Source organism: Gavia stellata, chromosome 11 (assembly GCF_030936135.1).
Source record: "Gavia stellata isolate bGavSte3 chromosome 11, bGavSte3.hap2, whole genome shotgun sequence".
In the NCBI taxonomy this organism is placed as follows: Eukaryota; Metazoa; Chordata; class Aves; order Gaviiformes; family Gaviidae; genus Gavia; species Gavia stellata.
In genome coordinates, this window is record NC_082604.1 from 19,624,290 (window position 1) to 19,645,032 (window position 20,743).

The 20,743-nt window shown below is 49.1% G+C and overlaps 1 protein-coding gene across 2 annotated transcripts in view; it reads right to left on the minus strand.

Moving 5' to 3' along the window:
* ABCC5 (ATP binding cassette subfamily C member 5) overlaps window positions 1-6,829 on the minus strand; it is a 49,822-nt gene extending 42,993 nt beyond the window's left edge. For both annotated transcript variants that reach the window (XM_059822596.1, XM_059822597.1), the window contains exons 1-2: window positions 6,810-6,829; window positions 5,228-5,402 (exon numbers count right to left, since the gene is read on the minus strand). In XM_059822596.1, the coding sequence (XP_059678579.1) occupies window positions 5,228-5,356 (129 nt within the window). In that variant the 5' untranslated portion in view covers window positions 5,357-5,402; window positions 6,810-6,829. The remainder of the gene's footprint in view (window positions 1-5,227; window positions 5,403-6,809) is intronic.
* Window positions 6,830-20,743: the final 13,914 nt, after the last annotated feature.

Here is a 20,743-nt window from a genome sequence, read left to right on the forward strand (position 1 = left end):
CAAGAGATCCTCAAGCTGCTAAGCATAGTCATAGATGAGCATGACAGCAGCAGTTACAAGTTTCAGAAACACATAAACACACATTCAGATTTGCTCTATTCTTGCACATCTAGCACAGCCAAACACCAATGAGATGCTCAGCTGGGTGGCAGCTAAAATGAATCTAGCACTTTACCAGTTATCTTGATCAAGTAGTCAACTGCACTTTCACCTTCTCGCACAGTGAGCACTCATCAGCTCAAACTACTGCAGCTTCTAGCTGTAATCTAAGCCAGCCATATAGCAGTATCTATAGATGCAGGACACCTAGAGCCCCTAAGAGCCTACTCAGGCTGTGATTCCTAAAGCTCTGTGTTTACTTAATTATGAAAATATGAAATCTTGTTGAAAAATGTGTACATATCCAGCAGCTTCAGCTACAACTAACAGCTTATAGTTAAGCCACCTAGAAGGACTGCTCTGAGCATGGAGTGCCAAGGCACTACTACCCAGTCTACATTCACATGCCTATTTTTGAATATGTTGTTCAGCACAGTTGGTTCAGACACTTCAGATGCTCCAGAGGTTGAGAGGCAGAGTTGGTCTGACCATTGGACAGTCAGGCAGTGATAAATCACTTCAAAGCTATCAGTGCTTGAAGAATTTATACCAACTCCATTAAGTTCTGATCACCTTCTCTGCTGTCTTTGGCAAAACATGTCAGAGACAAACCTGAAAAATAAAAGATCAAGGTGAGGACAGGAGCATTAGTAGGGCTTCTGATAGCTAGTTAGCAACATGTTTCTCCTGCATGTTTAAAGCAATCTCTACAGTTCCACACTGCCCAGTGTCTTCAAATGCAGCAATTTGCACTTGAGGCTTACCACAGATGCTGCAGATGCAGTTATGCTTCAGCAGCAAGAACCTGATCCTGACTACTACATTCAGTCAGAATCAATTACAGCTTGGAGTACAATTTGTAAATTAGCGCCCTAGCACTGTTAACTTTGGGACTAGAATTTCAAGAATTGAGTTCTCACAAGCATTGTGTATCACGAGAACAAGCTGCTTTTACATCCTCTTCTGTTGCAAACATAATGGGGTAGGGGAGCAAAATACTCACTTGCTTGCTGTTCCATCAAATAAAACACGAAGTCTACATTTGAGAAGGTCCTATTCCAAAACCACTTTGAGAACAAATTATTTCTCTTCCTCATCTGTTATTTTACAGTATGTTTCAGGGACACAATGGGATCTGTCCTCCTCAGGACACACTGCTTCCATGAGAAAAACTAAATACAATTACTTCAGGTACCACTTGAAGGGCACACAAGCATTCCAAGAACAAAGAGTTCTAAAGGTATAAGTATAAAACAGTATTTCAAAACATCCCTTAATTGGTATTCACTGGTAATGTAACAGTTTTACAGATGAAGACGACTGACCATAGTGCTAGGCAGCAAGCACACCTTGAAGTCATCTTCATTCAAAAGAGCCATGCACCCACATACAGTAAGTCCAATTAGTATGGTATTATGCATTGGGAACATGTAGTTAACACCCTACTTTGTAAGGTACATTAAGGTCTCCAACAAAGACTTAAAAATCAATTGTTATAAGAACACACTGCAGAAACTTATTCATGAGGTGAATATATGCATTCACAAACTGAATAAAAATTGTTTCTTGAATTTCAGTCCCAGAGTGCCTATTACAGAGGTCCAAATTTCTATAGCAACATTCCCATTAAGCACCACGAAATGTTGGATTAGACCTACTTATATTGCAGCATAATTTCAATTATGATTCCAGGAAGTCTATTTGAAAAGCTCCTGTCTTCCAAAGAAGTGATCTTTCAGGCTGTGACCAAAGAGTGTTTAAGCTTCTAAGGAAACAATCGCAAGTTCTTTTTCATTATTGTCATGAACACCCATTACAGCATCCTTTCAGCAGGAAACCTGAACACCAGTATGGAGGTTTCAGGACAGAAAGAGCAAAGTTGAACAAAACCTTTATGCAAGGCAAAGACAGAGACATAGAAAAAGGCCCTGGGATCTTGGCTCAGTAGTAAAAAAGGACTTTCACCTATGAAGATCTTGATCAGGCAATCAGTCTTACCCACTTCAAGTTAAGGATGTGTAAATGCAGCAATACAGACAACAGGAAAACCAATGAGTCATGTTATTGATCAGCCAAATGTACCTGTAGCCCTGCCAGAACTGGTCACCGCCACCGGCCATTAACCAGTGGTCCTTGACTACCAGAGGCAGCATGTTCCTGTATTCTCCTCAGAGGGAACTACACAGTTCTACCTCGCTCTACAAGGTATGAAGTACCCATGCAACATGTCAGCAAGAAGTCTACCTCATGCAGTATAAGTCTGTTGCAAACAGTCCCAAACCTGCATTCCACAAAGATCCGAAGTTAGTGGTGAAATAACAGCCTTAATCTGCTTGCAGCTTGTTACTTGTGATACAGATCATACTTATAGCTTAGTAATTTTCTGGTCAAGCTAGTTCAAATCCTGAGCTAGGTTTTCTACAAGAAATTTGAGACTCCCAAAATCTCTACTGATGGCACAGTGGACTTTGTTGTCCAAATGACAGAGTCCCACTACAGCTTAACCCCCCTATCTGAACTGCTGTGGTCTTACCCTTCCTCATCACATCAGCCCTCCATTGTGTTTGTCACTCACCAGCTGTGCCAGCATGTACCCAATAAGCCAGCTTAGGCATCTGACCCAAACCCAGGTTTCATAAAGGATAAAGTAGTGAAGGACACAGTCCCTTCTCACCTTGAAACACCATTTTCTTGAAACACCATTTTCTTAACAGCCAAGCTACAGCCTCTACCCTTTTGTTACAGGCAGAGAGGACATGTTTGACCAAACAGGCAAAGCTCAGCCTTATGAAAGAGAATTCTTTGCTTATCCCTGTTACCAAAAGTATAAAGCATCCCAACAAGTGATAAGGCCAAGAATGCTGCTGAAACCAGAGCTTGTTTCAACTAGAAAGGACAAAGCTTGGTACACACAAACGTGAAGATGTAACAGACAAGGTGTTATGAATACAGCTCCTTTTACTTAACATCAATATTTTGCAAGTAAGCAGGATTTAATCTCACTGACATGCAGCAACAAATTCAGAGCTGTTTGTTTATGGACTGTGTACATCCAAGCTGTAAGGCTAGCAAAACAAAAAGGGTACCAATGTTTGAGCAAAAAAATTATCTCAATCCTGGCATACCAAACAAGATAACTAAGCAAGTAAAATGTCACAGTAACCATCTGTCAGAACTAGCCAATTCCATCAGCAAGATAGTTAGGTTCATTCCTCTACTCAAAGAAAGCAAAACAGATAAAGTTCTAGGTAAGAACTGGGGTAAGCCATTTTCTTGCATCAGTAATGACAAATTTTACAGAATCACCATTTTGCAATCAGTTATCTGGGTCTACTACCCTGTAGTCATAGGCAGCAAATCAAATGGTAGAAGGGTAAACAAGACTACAGCAACAGAGTTAATCTGACCTGAAGCTGCCTCAAAGTTAAATATTTTAATGCCACGCTGTACAGATGTGCAGGACGAGCTTACTTTCAGCCTTCAGAAAACACAAATGTGCTGGTTTGATTGATTTCATTCATTTAAAAAGTTTAGAGGTAAAATTAGGATTTCGTCCTCAGGAGTTAAACCAGGCATCAATATGATTAGATGATGCAGACCAACAGGCAGAGATAACATGCTATGATTACTGCTTAACTCCACTGCCACTAGTCAGGAAACAAAGCTGTCCCCCAATGGCACTACTGTTGTCACCACTAATCTGACAGAGCAGATTTGCTACTGGATGGTGTACAGTGGATGGCAAGCCCATGACATCAACAAAATAAATGCCATTAAGAAGCTGCACTGTTACTCCAGAGGGCTCTTGGTTCTGCATCAGTGCCTGCTCTAATGCAATCAGACACTCTACCTTCCTCCGAACACCGTCAGCAATAGTCTGCTGAGTCATAGAGCCTGTAGGAACACTAGGAGCTGCAGGGCCTGCAAGTGCAAACTGCACTCAGCCTGCTGCAGAGCAGATCGCTCTAATCTCAAAAAACAGCAGTGCAGCACTGTTAGCCCACATAAAAACCACCTGGCAAAACCCTTTAAGCCCCAGTGAAACAAGGTAAGCCTTATCTGAAGTACATAGTATCTCAGGGTCCTCTATAATGGAGCAAAACTTAAGCCTTTAAAAAAAACCAGTCTTCACAATTCCTCCATACAAATACGGCAAGTTCCCCCATTTCCAACCCTCTCACACCAAGGCTGTCATGGGCAATCTATATGGCATGCCCAGCAACACATTTGCAAGCACCTTGTCATTGCAAGAAAATCAGACATAGGCAGTATTAACTTTATTTGTCTGGCTTCAGAAAGTTCTACATTAGTATTTTAGGAAAGGTTAAGAACAGGACATGCAAGAAAATATTTCAGTGCTAGTATTCAGAGCAGCTAATATTTTTGATCTTCTTCAGCTGGCACAGGTTATTAGTTTCAGACCATATCTTTCACCACTGTGGGTGTTTCCATTTATATGAGCATTTTTTTTTGCACTATAGCACTTGGTATATGCACTCTTTTCAGTGAGAACAAGCTCTAAAAGTTAGAAGCTTAGAACAATGACATGCAAGGTCTAAGCCAGCAGTTATTTCAAGACTCAGCTCTCAAGTTAAACTAGAAGTAATTATGACTGCACCTCACCATATTAAATACACAGATGCACAAGAAACAGTACTCAATACAGATTACTTTCATCTGAGGGGAAAAAAGTAAAAGTCTTGATACTAGAGCAAGCTAGACATCTGCTTTAGAAAATTAATCCTTGAGAAAAACTTGGCATGATTAAGAGTTTTTTCAGCTGCCAGCACTGAATGGTGCATGATTTGTGCTGAGCTCTTCACTATTCTTTTGTGGTTGTAATGATTCTCTTAAGTACAAAAGCTTAAAACATTTCAAGATCTGAATACTAGAAAAGTCAATTTTGTTCAAATGTTATTAAAAAGTCACATTTAAAAGTAATACCTAGTAATTGCTCAGACTTGTTACTAAGATGGCTACAGTACCCCTTGGAACGACCTCTTCCAAAGAAAAGGGAATATTCATTATTGACCTTCAATGCATGAATCTATATAGAGCTGGCACAGCAAAAAGGCTGCTGCTGCATGTAATTTAATAAGCATAGACTGCAAAACAATGAAAAACTGACCTTATGTTTAGTATGCTGAAATTTTGACCCTTCCTGCTCTTCATGCTGCACTGAGTTGGCTCTCTCCCTCACACTTCTATACCCAGGACTGGGTATAATGTACTCTTTTCCTATGTCGATGTCTTTCATCTTCTGTAAACGCCAGGGTTTACACGTGTATTTTCACCTCAAGTACCTGAAAAATAATTAAATTCCATTTCATTATATGCCATGCCCAACACACCAGTTACTTTTAGACAACTATTTTTAAAGTTTATTTTTGAAATACAAATCAGAAAGCAATTATAAGACTTTTATTACAACAGGACTGTAATAATGTGACTTTAGAAACCCACACAAGACTAACTTCTCCTGAACTAGTTTAAACATACCCTGAGGTAACCAAGTAGTATGACTCTCAAGGCACCAGAGTACTGTCATATTTCCTCCCTTAGAAGTCCAAAATACAATTATGCAATCTGGCAGATTAAAGTAATAACTACAGTGTTTAGTTGAAACCTTGAGAAACTTGACTTGGAAGATCAAATCCCTGAAATCTTTTGTTAGCATCTGAAGTTGCACATACCCATCGAATTACCGGTACAAAGTTTTGCAAAACTGATCCCTCTAGAGATATCGCATGATAAAATTAGTCATTCCACACACACTCTAGAGAAAAATACATTCTTTTTCTATAGCATTATTCACTTACTCCATAGGCTTGAACTATCACTAAGTACGAGCATGCACAGGATGGAGTCACATCTTCAGTGCTGCAGGTTTTCCCCTCAGCCTATCAAATTGCGCTGTACAGTCAGAAGGAGAATCAGAGTCCCAAAAAGAAAAATCACCTCCTACTGCAAGACTTTATTTTATAACTCAGTTGTATTGCATTCTGTCACTTGCCTTGAACTAACACGATGGAAGAAACCCGAGTAAGTTACATTAGTCAGAACCTGCATCAGCAGGTTTGGCTCGGTGCACTGGGCTGCCACCTCTCCGCCGCCTGCAGAAACAGCCTCCTTCCCCCCTCCGCTGACACAAGTCCCCTCCAACGCAGCCCTCCAGCTGCCAGCCCCAGCTCACCGGCCGCCCCCCACCCTGCACAGCTCGGCGCTGCTCCCCCACCCCCGGGGCCGCAAGTGCCAGCGCCGGGCGAGGACACTGCAGAGCAGCAGGGCCCGGGGCTGCTGCACCCTGCTGGTTCTCCATCCCTCCTGCAACAGGGATGCGAGCCAGCCTCCCCCGACCTGCCACCCCCCGGACAACACGGGGCGGGGGGAGGCGGGGGGAATCCCCCCCTCTCCTATTCCCCCCCGCCTCCCCGGCGTGAACGAGAGAGGCCCTCCCCGCTGAGGGACAAATCCCCCCCCCACTCCAGCCGGGGTGGGACGCACAGCCCCGAGCTGTCGGCGGGAGGGAGCACAGCGCAGCCTCTTCACGGGGGGTGGGGGCTGCTCGACCGGCCTCCTCAGAGGAAAGGGGGCCGGGGCGGCAAAGCCGCCTCCTCAGCCGCGCGGCGACCCCTCACCCACACAAAGGGTCGCTTCCCACCCCCACCACAGCACCCGCCCCCGGTAACGGGCGGGGCGGCCCCGCTCACCTCCGCCCGGCAACTACCCCCGCTGCGGCTTCTCCACTCAGCGGCCGCGAAGCCAAACAACATCCCTTATAGCGGTTCCGGCGTCCCCACTGCGCCTGCGCGAGGAGGAGGGCGGGGGCTGCGGCGGCCGTTCCTTCGCGGCGCCCCACGGGAAATGTAGTTCTCGCCTCCGCGCTGGCCGCCCACTGGCTGGCGGCCGAGGAACTACGTTTCCCAGAAGACCCCGCGCGGGCCCCCTCCGTGTGGCCGCCCGTCCCAGCCGTGCCCCGCCCAGTCCCTTCCCGCCGCTCCTGCCGCAGCGTGGGGGGTCTGGAACGTTCGCCGCCGGCCGGCGCGAGCCGCCGGGGTGGGGCGCGCGCCCCGGCAGCAGCGCGATGCAGCGCGCTGCAATGCAAATGCAATGCGGTGCAGCGCATTGCAACGTAGCACAACGCGAGGCGGTGCAACGCAGCGCAGCGCAGTACCGTGTACCCCGTGCAGTGCGGGGAGGACGGGGCCAGGCGCCCGCCCCGAGCCAATGTGGGGCGGGAAGAAGGACCCGGCTCTCCGCCCGGACGGCAGCACGCAGAGCCGAGAGACCGAGGGAGCGCCGCGGGCACTGCCGCCGCGCGGCTCCCGGCAGCGGGAGCTGCCGCAGGGCGCTGCCCGGTTTGCAGCGGCGGCGGCCGGAGCCGTAGGGGCTGGCGGCCGGAGCAGGGGGAGCGGCGTCTCCGCCTTCAGCCTTGGTTGCAGCCGCCTGCTCTGCCGGTTGGTGGTTTGCAGCAGCCTGTCGCTTGCTGCCGGTTATTTACAGCCTTTCGGCCGGGGAAAGTGCGGCTGTGGCCTTACCTGGGGCTTAAGCTTTACCACAGCTTTACCACAGCTGTGTCACCGCTCAGCTGCGGCCGCAGGCCCGCGACGCTCTTTGCAGCAAGCCAGGCTTGGAGCAGGACATGGGGGAGGCAAAGAAAGCCGTTGCTGTGCTCCTCTGAAGGGATTCAGACCAGCTAAAGGGACTGTGAACTTGTCCCAGGGCTTTCCCAGTCAAGCTTTGCACGCTGGAAGGGATGGAGCAGGGGGGAGGGAAGCTGCGGCTGTGCATCCCTCTGTGGCGGTGGCTGAGGGGCAGCAAGGGCCCCGCTCCCCCAGAAAAACCTGACAGGGTATCCAGCCCCTGCCTGGGGGAAGTCGGTGAGGGAGGAGGAGGACACAGCCCCATTTCCTCTCTCAAAGGGCTGTAAATACCCTTAACAAACCCTGAGCTGTAGCTTCTCCCCTGCTGTGTTTAAATACCTTGTCCTCATCTGACATCGTCTTTCCACCAGCCAAATTTGGCTGAGGTCTCATTTAAGTGGTTTATATAACGAGTGCCTGTTTGCACTGCAGTCCTTGCTCTCCTTTCAGGAATGTTTGTGAGAGTCAATTTGATAGAAAAGCTGAAATAAACTCAGGTAAAGATGGGAGATGGGAATCTGGAAGTAAAACTGCACCCAGAATACACCTTCCAAGCTCACAGGCCAGCAGGACAGGTAAAAGGTGTCACAAGCAACAATTCAAGGACACCCTTAAGGTACCAGAGAATCCCTTCAGAGCTCCCTGACACATACGGTAACACACCCGGTTGCAGCACTCCAACTCCAATTCTGGCAAGAATGAGAATTGGCTCCATTGCAGGTGCTCTAATATTTTGGGGTAGGAGAAGTGACAGACACACAGAAGCAGAGCCCTTCCCATGGCACAGCAGGCAAGAGCACACGTGGCTGCTACATTTTCCTGCAGTCTGTTCCCCAGGACTCACACAATTTCAGATTGGTTTGACTGAGATTTTATTGGGGAAGAAGCTGCAAGGTGCACTTCATGCTTTATAACTGCTATGTCCCAGCAAAGGGTGGATTTTAAGACAGAAGCCAGTCATTAAACAGACCTTTGCCTGCATCAAACACACTGGAGTGTAGGAGTAAATAGATGTGCAGTTACTGAGCAACATAGTTAAACAGGATAAACAGAAAGGACAAAGTATGAATGATGGAGAGAATTAAAGTGTGTTAAAGCTTCAAGGTGAATCACTTGTACTGTATTTTAGGGTGTTGACCTGACATTGTTCTCAGCATGAGCTTGTCTTTGGCCCCTGGGCTGTGGAAGCAACCAGAGCTGCTTTTCAGAGGTGGCTGGCTGTTTTTGAACTGATGACATGGTGAAGCCCAAAGGCTCTGGATCATGTGCCTGGAAGGAAAGAAGAACATGACCCTCCATTATGCCAAAGTGTTTGCAAAATGTGTTAGGAAAGATGAACAGAGAGTGGTGTTCAAGCCAAGAGAGCCAGGGCTTGTTCTGTCCTCTATTTCACCAGTGCTGGAGCAGATCCAAGAGTAAAAGGGAGGGTGTGAGTGCTAGTAGAAAACTGTGCTGGTAAATAATGATGTGTACACTCCACTCAGACTAGCTCTGGGTGATGGGCTGGTGGCAGCATCAGCAGCGTTTTCACACCTGTGGTCCTGCGAGTGTACATACTCCCTTAGTATGATGGTGGGAGGAAAATGCTTATGTAGGCATAACCCACTTTTAAGTGTGTCACGAGTCTCCTCCAGCATTCGTTCTAAAGGATATAAATGTACTGGTGCTACCAACCAGAGGAGTTACATCTTCAGCTCCAGTGGCACCAGCTAATGCTTTTAGTGCTGCAAGTCCCAGATTCATCCCTGAGGGATGGCAGCTGTTACATAAACAAGGCCTGTACAGTATTAAAACTTGCCCTGATTCAAGATCTGGGATTTGCCGTAATAAGCCTTGACTGCAGCAAGAAAAGCACAGCCAGACCCAAGAGCCAGTGGCAGCTTCAAAGCCAAGACCTGCAGACCATGTGGGCTAGGAAGCAACACCTGACAATTAGTTTTCTTTAGAGGTGTACAGTATCTGCTCCCCCACACCCCAAAACAAACATCAGCAACAAATTTAAAGCAATGCTTGAAACAAACTGACTTGAGCCATTGGATCTGGTAGTGGAGCATTGCCAAGTTGACCAGGAAAACCAAGGCTTAGTTTGTGGGAGTGATGGTCTTTATTTATCCAGCTCTCCTACCACATCTTTCCCCATAGGATCTGAGGACCTGCTTCTGCCTCCTGGGGAACATGGAGCACATTCTGCCCGGCAACTTAACTGAGCTGAATCTTGGACAGAAACAAACAGATGTCCCTTCAGGAGATCTTCTGAGCTTAAGGAGCATTGCAGCGCTAGTTTGGGTTCGCAGCACTGCAATCAGCCACACAAAACCCTGTTACACACAGGACTGCAAAGCAGGGAGTTACTTGTGCACCGATGGGATCCAAATGCCTGGCAAGCCCAGAAGACGCTGGCTGCACAGGTCGAGTGCGGGGAGCAATGAGGTGGTGCAGTCACTGTTCTACTATTAGCAAAAAATTGCAATGGGGCGCTAGGATGAAACAGCTTTTCTCTTTGCCTTGAACAAAAAGATATCTGCCAAAGAAACAGCGAGATGTGATTGGACTGATGTCCGTGGAGATACGTGGAATACCAGGGGATGCCTTGGGCTAACAGGAGTGAAGAGCTGTCACATAATGCTTGCCACCCACCCAGCGCCTCCTTCCAGACCTGTGGGCTCTGCGAGGCTGGCTGGGGAACACAACATGCTTCGGTCAGAGCGGATTGTGCTTGAGGAGGTGTCCTCCTTTGACACAAATCCAGACACCCCTGTGGAGAGCTGTTCTTCCCTCTCTCCCCAGATCTCCTTTCCTATGTACCTCATACACAGAGGACATCATCTTCTTGCCCTTCCCCACTGGGATGCTTGGTCCCGACTGTTGAGGCTTGCATTTTTGGCACGAGTTTTGTGGGGTCAGCCCCTCCCGATGAGCATGCTGACAGTTGTTATGCTTGCTGGTGCTTTTTTACTCTCTTGCTGATCAGAGCTCTCAGCCATGAAGTGCAGAACTCAGAAATTAATTGGACAGCTCAAGGAAAAGTCCCATGACCTCAAATTTAGCCTGCAGCACTGCAAACCGTAGCAAGTCCAGAAATAGGGAGGTCTGGAGAGACTGCATTCATCAGCTTGTTCCTGATTCTCTATCCCTGTGCAGTGCCCGATCTTTTATTGTCCACCATTTCCAGGTCTCCCTCCCACACACAGCCTATTAGTTCAGGACTTTAAGCTCTCAGAGCAGACTGGAAGATTTCCCATTGCACTGCAGCGGCTGCCAGTCACTCTTCTGGAAAGCAATAATTTAGCCTCAGCTGGGCCATATTTCTCTTTCCTAGGAGCCGCCAACCCATGTGGGCAGCTTGGCAGATTGAAACAAGCCTCAGAGGTCTAGTGCTGCTGAAATACCTGTGCACTGCCTACAACTGGAAAATGGAGAGACCTCGCTACTCATTTTCCTTTGTATCTTATATTGACCTTCACAGTTTAAAAGGAAGAGGAGAATATTTGTGGTAAAAGCATTAACAAGAAGATCACTGAGAATAGTAATTCTTAGTGTATCATCCTTAGGCTCCAGCGTTAACATCCCGTTGAGAAGACAGGGAGGAGGGCAGGAGCCTATGATTTGGTACTTGCAGCAGGGCTGTCAGAGACTGCTGTGACTTGGTCAACCATTCCCCTTTTAAATCTCAGAAGCATACAAACTATTTCAGCACATCAGTGGGCTGGGCTTGTCACATGAAAATCACAGTCCCGTTTCCTGCAAACAGTTTCCTGTTAATAATCAGCAATAATGTTATTGCATAATAGGTCATTACTTGTTACAGTAAGAAATGGGTATGGTTGCATTTAATTTAAGAGAAGTTACAGTACCTACTGGATTTGGTCCTGGTTTGCACTGAAGAACAAGAAGAGTCACAAATATTCCCTGCACATATTTAGTGCTGCTAGTGTCCAAGTCTTCCTAAAAATCCCATTGCTGTGTGTGGGGTCAGGGGAGGCTCGTGGCTGCTGCCCTCCAAACTGCCTACAGCAATACCTGGTTGGACCACAGATGCTTGCCCACAAGACTACACGCACACCACCATACACGCTTCATGCCTACCTGGCTCCATCCAAACCCACAGCATGGAGCTAATAACCTCCCCATGTGGACCTGGTACCAAAACCCTCTCTCCCATCCCAGTCATAACTGCACAGAAAGGGGTTAGCAGGGTTGGAGCATGAAAGACCCAGTGCCATCAGCCAATCATTTCCTGGAAATCAGCACTTTCCATGCGGCTGCTCTGATTTTCAGGCCATGTGGGGCACAGAACCCTGTGGGATGCTCAAGACCTAAGCAACGCCACAGGGACCCCTTGCTTTGCAGCATGGATTCTGTGATTCTGTGACCCCCTCCAACCTCCCACCTTTTCATTACTGCAGTCTCCTTGTGCTTGCAGCTCTGCAAATGACTCATTCAGACATTGAAGTCTGTGTACTTTATGTTGCTTCAGTGCTGAACAATCCATGTTGCAGATCAGAAACTGATCTCACGCAGTGCAGCGGGGAGCAGTGATTTCCCCACCCTTCCCCCGCAAAACTACAGAAGAGGGATGTGATGCATTTGGATGTAGAGAAAAGATGAATCTTTCCCGTTCCTCCTGACCTGTTTTAGGCAGGAGGAGTTCATTAATATCTTAATACACCTGTTCATTCAGCTTTCCTGGAAATGAACTGTACTTGCTTGATGTTTGTGCAAAACATTAACAGTGTGGGCGTTCACAGTGATGGTGTTTCAGAGGACAAGGCTCCTAGGCTGATCCAGGCAGAGATACTGCTCCAGAATACAGCAGTACCACTCATCACCTTCCCTTCAATTCACATGGGAGGATGAACCTTCCTAGCCAAGCCAACGGTGTTTTGTTCTCAAAAGCATCTACAAATAGCTGTGCTTTTGCAACAAATGCCTTTCAGTGTTATTTTATATTTTTTTAGGTTTTGATCATCCTGACCTATTTCTTCAGCATTTATGCTTGTCAGAGTGCAGAAGTAAAAGGTGCAATACTGCACTGTATCATACAGATTGAATTTGGTCTGTAATTCATCATTCAGGTCGGGAGGAGAGAGCATGGAAAAAGCGCACCACCTTATTTCATGTGCTACTTTCTTTGGGCTTTGGGAGAATGGGATACAAATAACACCTTCCCGACACAATTACCCACAACTAATTCAAAACTGTTTTTTTCTTACAGGGAAAAGCCAGAAGGTCTCAAAGCTGTTGCAAGGTTTAAAGTGTAATCCAGCACAGAAAACCAGTTCAAGGCAGTTCATCTCCAGACTGATTGTTCGATCTTTCTTCTATAAACCTGATTATTCAGAGGACAAGATCAATTCAAGGGCAAAGCACTGTCCAGAGACCAGAAGCTGGTGCAGACCTATGCACAGTAGCAAGTTGTGTGGTTCCTACCGCTTGCACCACACCCATGGTTAATGAGTAATGGACAGAAATCTGCAGTATGGGTCAAGCTGGAGCCTGCCCGCTCTCACAGGCACAGCAGGCTTGAGCCTTGGGTGTGTTGTACAGCTGGTTATTTGATGAAGTTAGCGAAAAGGCCAAAAAATGCTGAAATAAAAAGAAAACAGGAGATGTGTCTAGATGAACATTAACAGGCTGGGATGCATCCCAGCTATGGCTTTGGGAGTTACTGCCTTTCAGCTATTAGCTGTAGTCTGTAGATGTGCAGTAGTGGCTTTGGTTAGTCTGCAGTGCTAAGCATGTGGGGAGCAACCCCTCTACCCCCTCTCCGAGAGCAGAGCAGGATTGTCCCCAAGCCAGAGCATAAGGAGAAGACAATGGCCACGTCAGAGTGGTGGGTCAGAGACACCGTGTGCTGGACACGGGCTGTGGCAGGGGAACTGGTTTAAACCTTACAAAACCCGGAGGTGGTGACCGGGGCATGACGCAGCACAACCTTCCCATCGGCTCCCAGGGACACAGTCACAGCCCGCTGCCAGGGCAGGGCACACTCTGTCCACTTGTCTTCTGCTTCTGCGAAAACAGGGCTGTAGGCTCAGCAAGGTGAAGGTGTCACTGCTTCCAGCTGTGTGGAAACAGCAGAGCCGGAGGTGGTGACAAGGTCCCTCGGCTGACCTGTATTGAGATGTGGTTTTCTTACCCAGCTGCTTATGTGGCTGCGCAGGGCCTGCTGGACGGGCATCATCAGGACGTATCACAGAAAAATTATGCATGGATGCAGCTGTGAGAGCGACAGGTCAGCGTGCAAAGTGCTCCCTCCTGCTGCTCTCCCTGCCAGCATCCACAGTGCTGCAGATCATCCGAGTAGCTCCTGGTGCACGAGGCGCACATCAGGCATGGACAAGCACCACCTCTTTGATCTTCTGGCAGATGATGAACTTAGCAGTAACTGTGTGTTCCCTCTCATTCCTGCAAACGGTCCCTGTTTCCTACATCCATTGTGAAGTGACCCTGTCAGCATCCATCCAAGGTCTCAGTGATGCTGCGTAGCAGTGACGCCCAATACCTTCCTCTGTTGCACTCTCCTCCCCCAGGACACAGTTCATGGGTGCCATTAGCTCTCTCATCACCTGCTGTCATCCTCTGCAGAGATGCTTGTTGACGATAGCTCAGATGGTCATTACATACTTCACATCTGTGCCAGCTGCGCTGCTGGGAAGACGGGATGTTTCCCCAGTGCCTGGCAGCAGGTCTGTAAGGAAGGCAATGCTGCAGGGACTGCCACTACCACTGGAGTCAAGATCTCTATTTCCCCACATGTCCTCAAGCCCTTGGGCTTTTCCATTGTGCATCCTCTGCCCTCCAGCCTAGCACATGCTGCCAGAGAACTGCCAGCCTGCGTTTGCCCTTGTGCTCCCGAGCGTCCCTCAAGGTGCGTGGGAAGGATAAGCCAGCCTCAGCGAGCACACAGCAAGCAGCCTGCAGGGAGAGGAGCTTTCTGTCCCATAGGAAACACCACAAGCAGCATGAACGAAAAGGGCTTCAAAAAAAGTAGAAAAATAATTAAAAATGCTGGGAGCCCATGGTGGTGCCTGGAATCCCATGTGGCAGAGAGGAGGCCAGCTGGGATGCCAATTTTGGAGCTTGCCAGTGTGATCAGTCAGTTTTAGAAGCAAACGAGGACAGCCAAGGTCAGAGAGCGTTGTGCCTCTGGGACTGCCGCTGTGCAGCTGAAAACTGGGAAAAAGGGGAGGCTGCAAGTCAAACGCAGCTCTGTCCTTGCTGCTGCAGCTGGTGCTGGGGCTCTCCCAGGTCCCGGAGGGGCCAGTTCCCAGGGGACACCCCTGCTGCACGCAGGGGTGATGGGGGCAAGGAGCTGTTTTTTGGAGACTCCTGCTTGGGGTCGCAGGGGAAAGCAAGCAGCTCTGTGTCCAGACAGCAAGGGGATGGGAACTCAAGGTAGCAGTGAGTAATTAGCAGGGCTTGCAGAGACTTGCTCTGCTCTGTTCCTGGGGGAGAAAGCAGCAGAGACAGTTGTCTCCTGCTTTCTCCCCCTAGGAAGATGAGGACTGGTTTCGCGGGGGCTCCTGAGACAACCCCGCTGCGTGCATCTTGTTTTGCTGAGCTAATTGCTTGTGCTTCTTCGGGAAGCTCTGCCTCAGTACCAGCAGCCATGCTGCAATGCCACCACAACACCCAGGTGGCCACGTCCTCTGGAGCCCCACACTCCCCTCCGTGCATTGCTAGCCCCCACGCCTCCCAGGGCTCTGTGTGAGACTGGCACAGTTAATGGCGAGTGACCGTGTGTCCTGCAGGACTCTTGGTCCCTGAGTGATGGACTAGAGCCACAGTGCAAGGAGGATGGGTCTCAGTCTGGGTGGCCGCAGCACCCGCTCATATCTCCTCTCATTGCATCAACCAGTGGGACACCAAAATGTTTGGGACAAAGCCTGGGCAACAGCCTGTGTTAGCCAAGGCAAAGCATGCAGTGAAGATGTACCCCAAAAGGAAATACTGATCAGTTTGAAATCTTGAGGCTGTTTGTTAAGGCTCCAGAAATCCCCGAACAGGAAAGCGTACGTCTGGAGCAGGTCTGCTTTGCCAAGCAGAGCCATGTCACGTGCCTGTCCCATGCTCTGCAGACGAGGCGGGGGGAGTCCCCCAGCTGTTTCTGAGCCACTAATAGGAAAAGCCCCATGTGTAATCATGGCTTAGGCGGGTCAACTGGAAACAAAGCACTCCGGCTGCTCCGTGCTGCTCTCCATCGCAACGCGGGAGGACAGGAACTTTCCCAGCTGTGGCTGCAGAGATGAGGCTGGTGCTTGAGGAGTGGAAAGCAGCTCTAAGGTCTGCAGCCTGGTTAAGACAAATCACAGCCCCACAATGCTTATAATAACAAACCCAGCCTAATACTGATAACCGAAGAATGACACAACCTCCAGAACCCCCGTGCCCTCTCCCCAGGACTGGGAGTGCAGCACGTGGGAGCATCAGAGGATGTAAAGATGGGAAGCATCAGAACCACCTCCTCCAGCATGTGGTTGCATGATGGGAGTAGGGTGATGGTGCTCAATTCCTGGGGTGGTCACCAGCTTATTCTGTGACCACAACTGTATCACATCTCCAACTCGTGGCTCAGTTCTTCCTCCTAAAAAAGGCATGACTGCCGGAAACCGTGTGACAGAGGCAAAGGAGGGTCACTGTATGAAAAGCAGAGCACAGTCTCAAACCACTGCTGTGCAAAAGATCCTCCCCCTCAGTAAGCAGCATCTGGTTTCCTCTTAAAGACAGAGGATTGAACCAGTTTGAACTAATGGAAAATACCCTGTTCAGACCCAGCTCCTTGTTGGAGTGAGGCGCACGTAGCATCAATCACCAGCTGCTCCTGCTTTGAAAATATAGCAGCTCCTCATGTGGGTGGGAAAAATGAGCTCAAGCATTGTATGGCCTTTGTGAATCCTATTGCTGCCTCCCCTGTCTTTAAAAAAGCCAGGGCCTGCTGTCTGCAGTGCACTTAATACGGCTACAGTCTGATACGAATTAAGTCCAACTTTCAATGTTGGTTTGTCGCTTTCCTATTTCCTCGTTGTATTTGCAGTGGTCGGCACACAGGAAGGCACAGAGATGGTTTAAAACACATTTTACTGCAGGTGTTTATCAGATCTGATGTCGTGTGATTGCAGGCAGAGATACAATTTAGATCAAGTTTCTAGCTGAACGCCTGCATCACCTATAGGTAAGAGTAGGTCTGGGTAATGTCTCTGTTGCAGGGATGTTCCCTCCAGCCATGGAGGGGGGAGAGTTGAGCCCTGCCTGTGCATTTAGAGCTGCATGGTCTGGACTCTCGCATCACCACTGAGTTACTACAGCTGTGGTGCCTTTGGGCTTACCTTTGCCCTGTTTTGCACTTCGCATCATTGCGGACACCCCCACAAAGTCCAAGCCAGGTCTTCACATATGCCTCTACCCAAGCAAGAGGTTGGTTGTGTATCTGCACTGCGCAGGGATCAGAGCTGCCAGGTTATCCCTAAGAGCCAAGGATCAAAGCTGAGTATTACAATCCTGCTAAGAGTGTTTATTCCCTTATATAGTATTGGCACTGCAGCCATGCCTGGAGTCCCTCTTTGGAAGTAGCGGCCCTGTGATGGGGACAGACAGCCCCAGAGGCACTCCAGCCCAGCTCTGACAGCGTGCATCAAGCCTGGCTGGGTCAAGAGCTGTCTGAGTGCCGAGGAGGGGGCATATTCCTGCCTCGTGGAGCTGATAATTTCATTTCATCTCAGGTGCCTGCATCAAGCAAGAAACAAGTTTGATAACTACAAGGTGGCAGGTATCAAACCTTGTGATTGGTGGTGTCACCAGTGCTTCAGACTGTGGTTGATTGCGAAAGGATGAAAAGAAGTAGAAATAATACATCTGTTTAGGGCACCCAAGCCAGCACTCGAAGGAGAGTGCTGCAGACAAGTGGAGACTGGGAAGCTGCTCCCAGAGATAAGGTATCTCAACTGCCTGTGCCTAATTTTCCCACTGATGTGACAGAAGAGTGGTCGGAGCACCGCAATGAATTCCTCAGCATATCTTAGGTATAGACCCTCATCATAAGGCTTAGCACATTGCGTTATAGCATTATTAATTTCTTTGACTTGGAAGCAACAGAAAAAAAGAACCTCTAATCCAAGAGACTTCATTTTTTTCTGGTTTACAGTATATTACCTTTTCTTTGGTACCTACTACAGCTGGAACCAGCTCATCTACACTACCAGGAAAAAGGTCATTAATCAGTTATTTCCTTCTACTTTTCTGCAACCATGTGCATATTACAGCTTGAAATATATCCCCAACAAATTAAAAGAAGTGTTGGAATGAGTCCATGGGAAACATAAGTTCAGTAACCAGATCTGTAGTGTACAACATCCGTCAAGATAACATGATCTCTCATCGGCTTTGATGTGATGGAAGAGGGCTGCTGAGTTCCCCTGAGAAAGTTCCCCTTCTCTCTCTTTATTAATTAATCTTAAGGCAGCCCCAACACAAAGCTTTTCTAAAACAAAACTCTGGGTGCACGAGCAACTGAATGGATCCTTGAAATCACACAGCTACCGAAATATCACTCAGTTCCCAGCCTTCACTGGAAATGTGAAGCCCTTTGGGCTGAGAGCTCTGATAAATGTGCCCTTCCTGTGGAGCTTCGGGCTCGCAGGGAAGGAAGGGTTAAAGGAAATGTGCCCTCTCCTCTGAACAGGACCGTTGCAGGAAAGGCAGTGATCAGAGCACAGATAGCTGTGCCTTGATCAAAGCTCCCCCTTGCTTCTGGCAGATCAGGCGGTGGGAAGCAGGGCTACCTCCTTCCCGAAATGGTGCATCTGGTGCCAGCAGCAGGGAGAAGGCAGAGGGATGGACGACTCCTCCTTCAGCATCTACTCTAGGCAGGGCAGGGACTGCTCCGGGAGGGGATGCTGCAAGAGCCCTTTTCCTCCCGTGGACTAGATGAGGGATGAGGAACACCCTGTGTTCTGCCTTTGCACAGGAGAGGGGAGCAGCCCCATCTCTGAGCGAGGGAGGAGGAACAGAGCAACAATTCCTACTGGTGGCTGCTCTTTGTCGGTGGCATAAGGCCCTCGTGTGGGAGGGAGTGGAGGGATGGGCTGGAGCCAGCTAGGGAGCTCTCGAAATGAGGCCCTGGGTCAGAGAGTGGCCAGCCATCCTTCTCCTGGGTATTTATTTTCCCTGGCTGTTTAGAGCCAGGGAATTCCCTCCTTGCCCCCCACAGCCCTGGCTTGGCACCGCAGGTTCCTTTCCCGTCATGCAGGAGACACCAGGTCCTGTCCCCGTAACCCTCTGCAGCACAGCATTTCCCTGCCCATCCCCACAGTCCCAAGGCTGTGATTACCCAGCTCCACATCTTGCTCTGCTCTTTATCTTTCCAAAGGAGACATCTTTTTCTTTCCAGCTTGGATCTCTTCCTACCAGACACTGTTTATTACTGAAGTGTGAGCTTCTCTGGGCTACCCCTACATACCTGCTTGGGGAGTGCTGTTCCCAGCTTCTCCCGCTACAGGAATCCATGTGGATCAGATATGGAAAAGAGAAAACAGGAGGCAGCTCTGCTACCTCCCACCTTGTGCACCACTGAACTGGGAAAAAGGACCGGCTCATGGGCTGCCGCATCATTTCACATGGCTCAGTGCAGAGCCAAACAGGAGCTGGGGTAAACCCTGGACTAACCTAGGCTTTGGAGGCTGGGGACCCCAGGGAAGGAGGTGTTACCAGTGTAGCACTGGTGCAAAAAGTTGTATGTGAATAAGGAACATAGAAAGGGCAGGGGAAGTATTAGTCTGCAGACTCATGAGCCTTACTCAGGGAGAAAGTGATCTCCTGGGTGTTTATGCTCAGGCAGTCCCCTGTGTGATCGGGAGTGATGGTTCCCGTGACTGCTCCAGCACTGTCCCCGATGGGAAATGTGTTTTGCTCTTCAGACTTGAGCCGCTTCTGGGGTCGTGCAGGGTGGCTGCCTCCAGGGCTTGCCATCCCCGGGGCTAGAGCACATGCCCAGATGGCCTCTGACTCATTTCCCACCCCAGGCAGGGTGTCCTAGCCGAGCTGAGAGATGAATCAGCAAAGGATGGAGCCGGAGTGTGAGCAGCGATAGCAGAAGAGCAGCACATCCATGCCCCTGCATCTGCGCTGTCGTTAGCTGGGTGAGACCATGTCTGTTAGCTGGATGTGAGCACCGTTGCTCCGGGGCTGGTGTTTCTCCTCGGGAGAGCAGCTGGTGAGGGATTATGGAAGCAGTGTCCTGAAAGATGCATCCTGTCATACAGACTTCATTCAAGGGCTACCTAAGGAGTCTGGAAGTAGCTGTTGCTTTCTGAGGCCATTGGGAAAGAGCAAAACCATTGCAAAGGGGAGAAACAGGAGTTAGGCTTGTAAAGGGCTGGAAACTCAGCTTAAATATCCAGGGCAATATAGCCTACAGCCCAGTCTGTGTCTGTGAGGGGAGAGCCTGGGACCAGGGAAAGCCCCAGGGAAGAAGTAAATTAGAGGGAAGTTTACTCTGGGACTTTGCAGTGCTTTCCCCACCTCTCCTCTCATTTCAGGTTCCTGAGCTCCAGGCAGGGCTCGTCAGTGGCAGACAGACTGTCACATGGATGTCCCTTCTCCAGGCACTGGGGCACTTCTGCTGTCCCCTGCCCCTCCCAAGAGACCTGTGCCACCCATGGGGAACCTGCTCAGCCTGGCACACCTGTGTGGTACCCAGCGGCACGGGATGAGCATCCACCAGCAGCACTCCATGCTGCACTCTGCTCACCGCAAACACTCTGCTCCTTGCAGTGGGACCCCCCCAGCCCTGTCTCCATATTCTGGCAGTTGGGGAGGTGCTGATAGAGCAGCTGCCTGTCTCACTGCACATCCCATCTGGCACAGGGGCAACACAAAACACAGGGCAGCTGAGCTACGGGGGGCTATGGCAGCCCAGAGCTTGGGCAGCAGTAATGCATCCTTCCTGTTAGCAGGTGAATGATGCTGTGCCCAGCATCTCGCTTGTGGAAAAGGCCACCAGG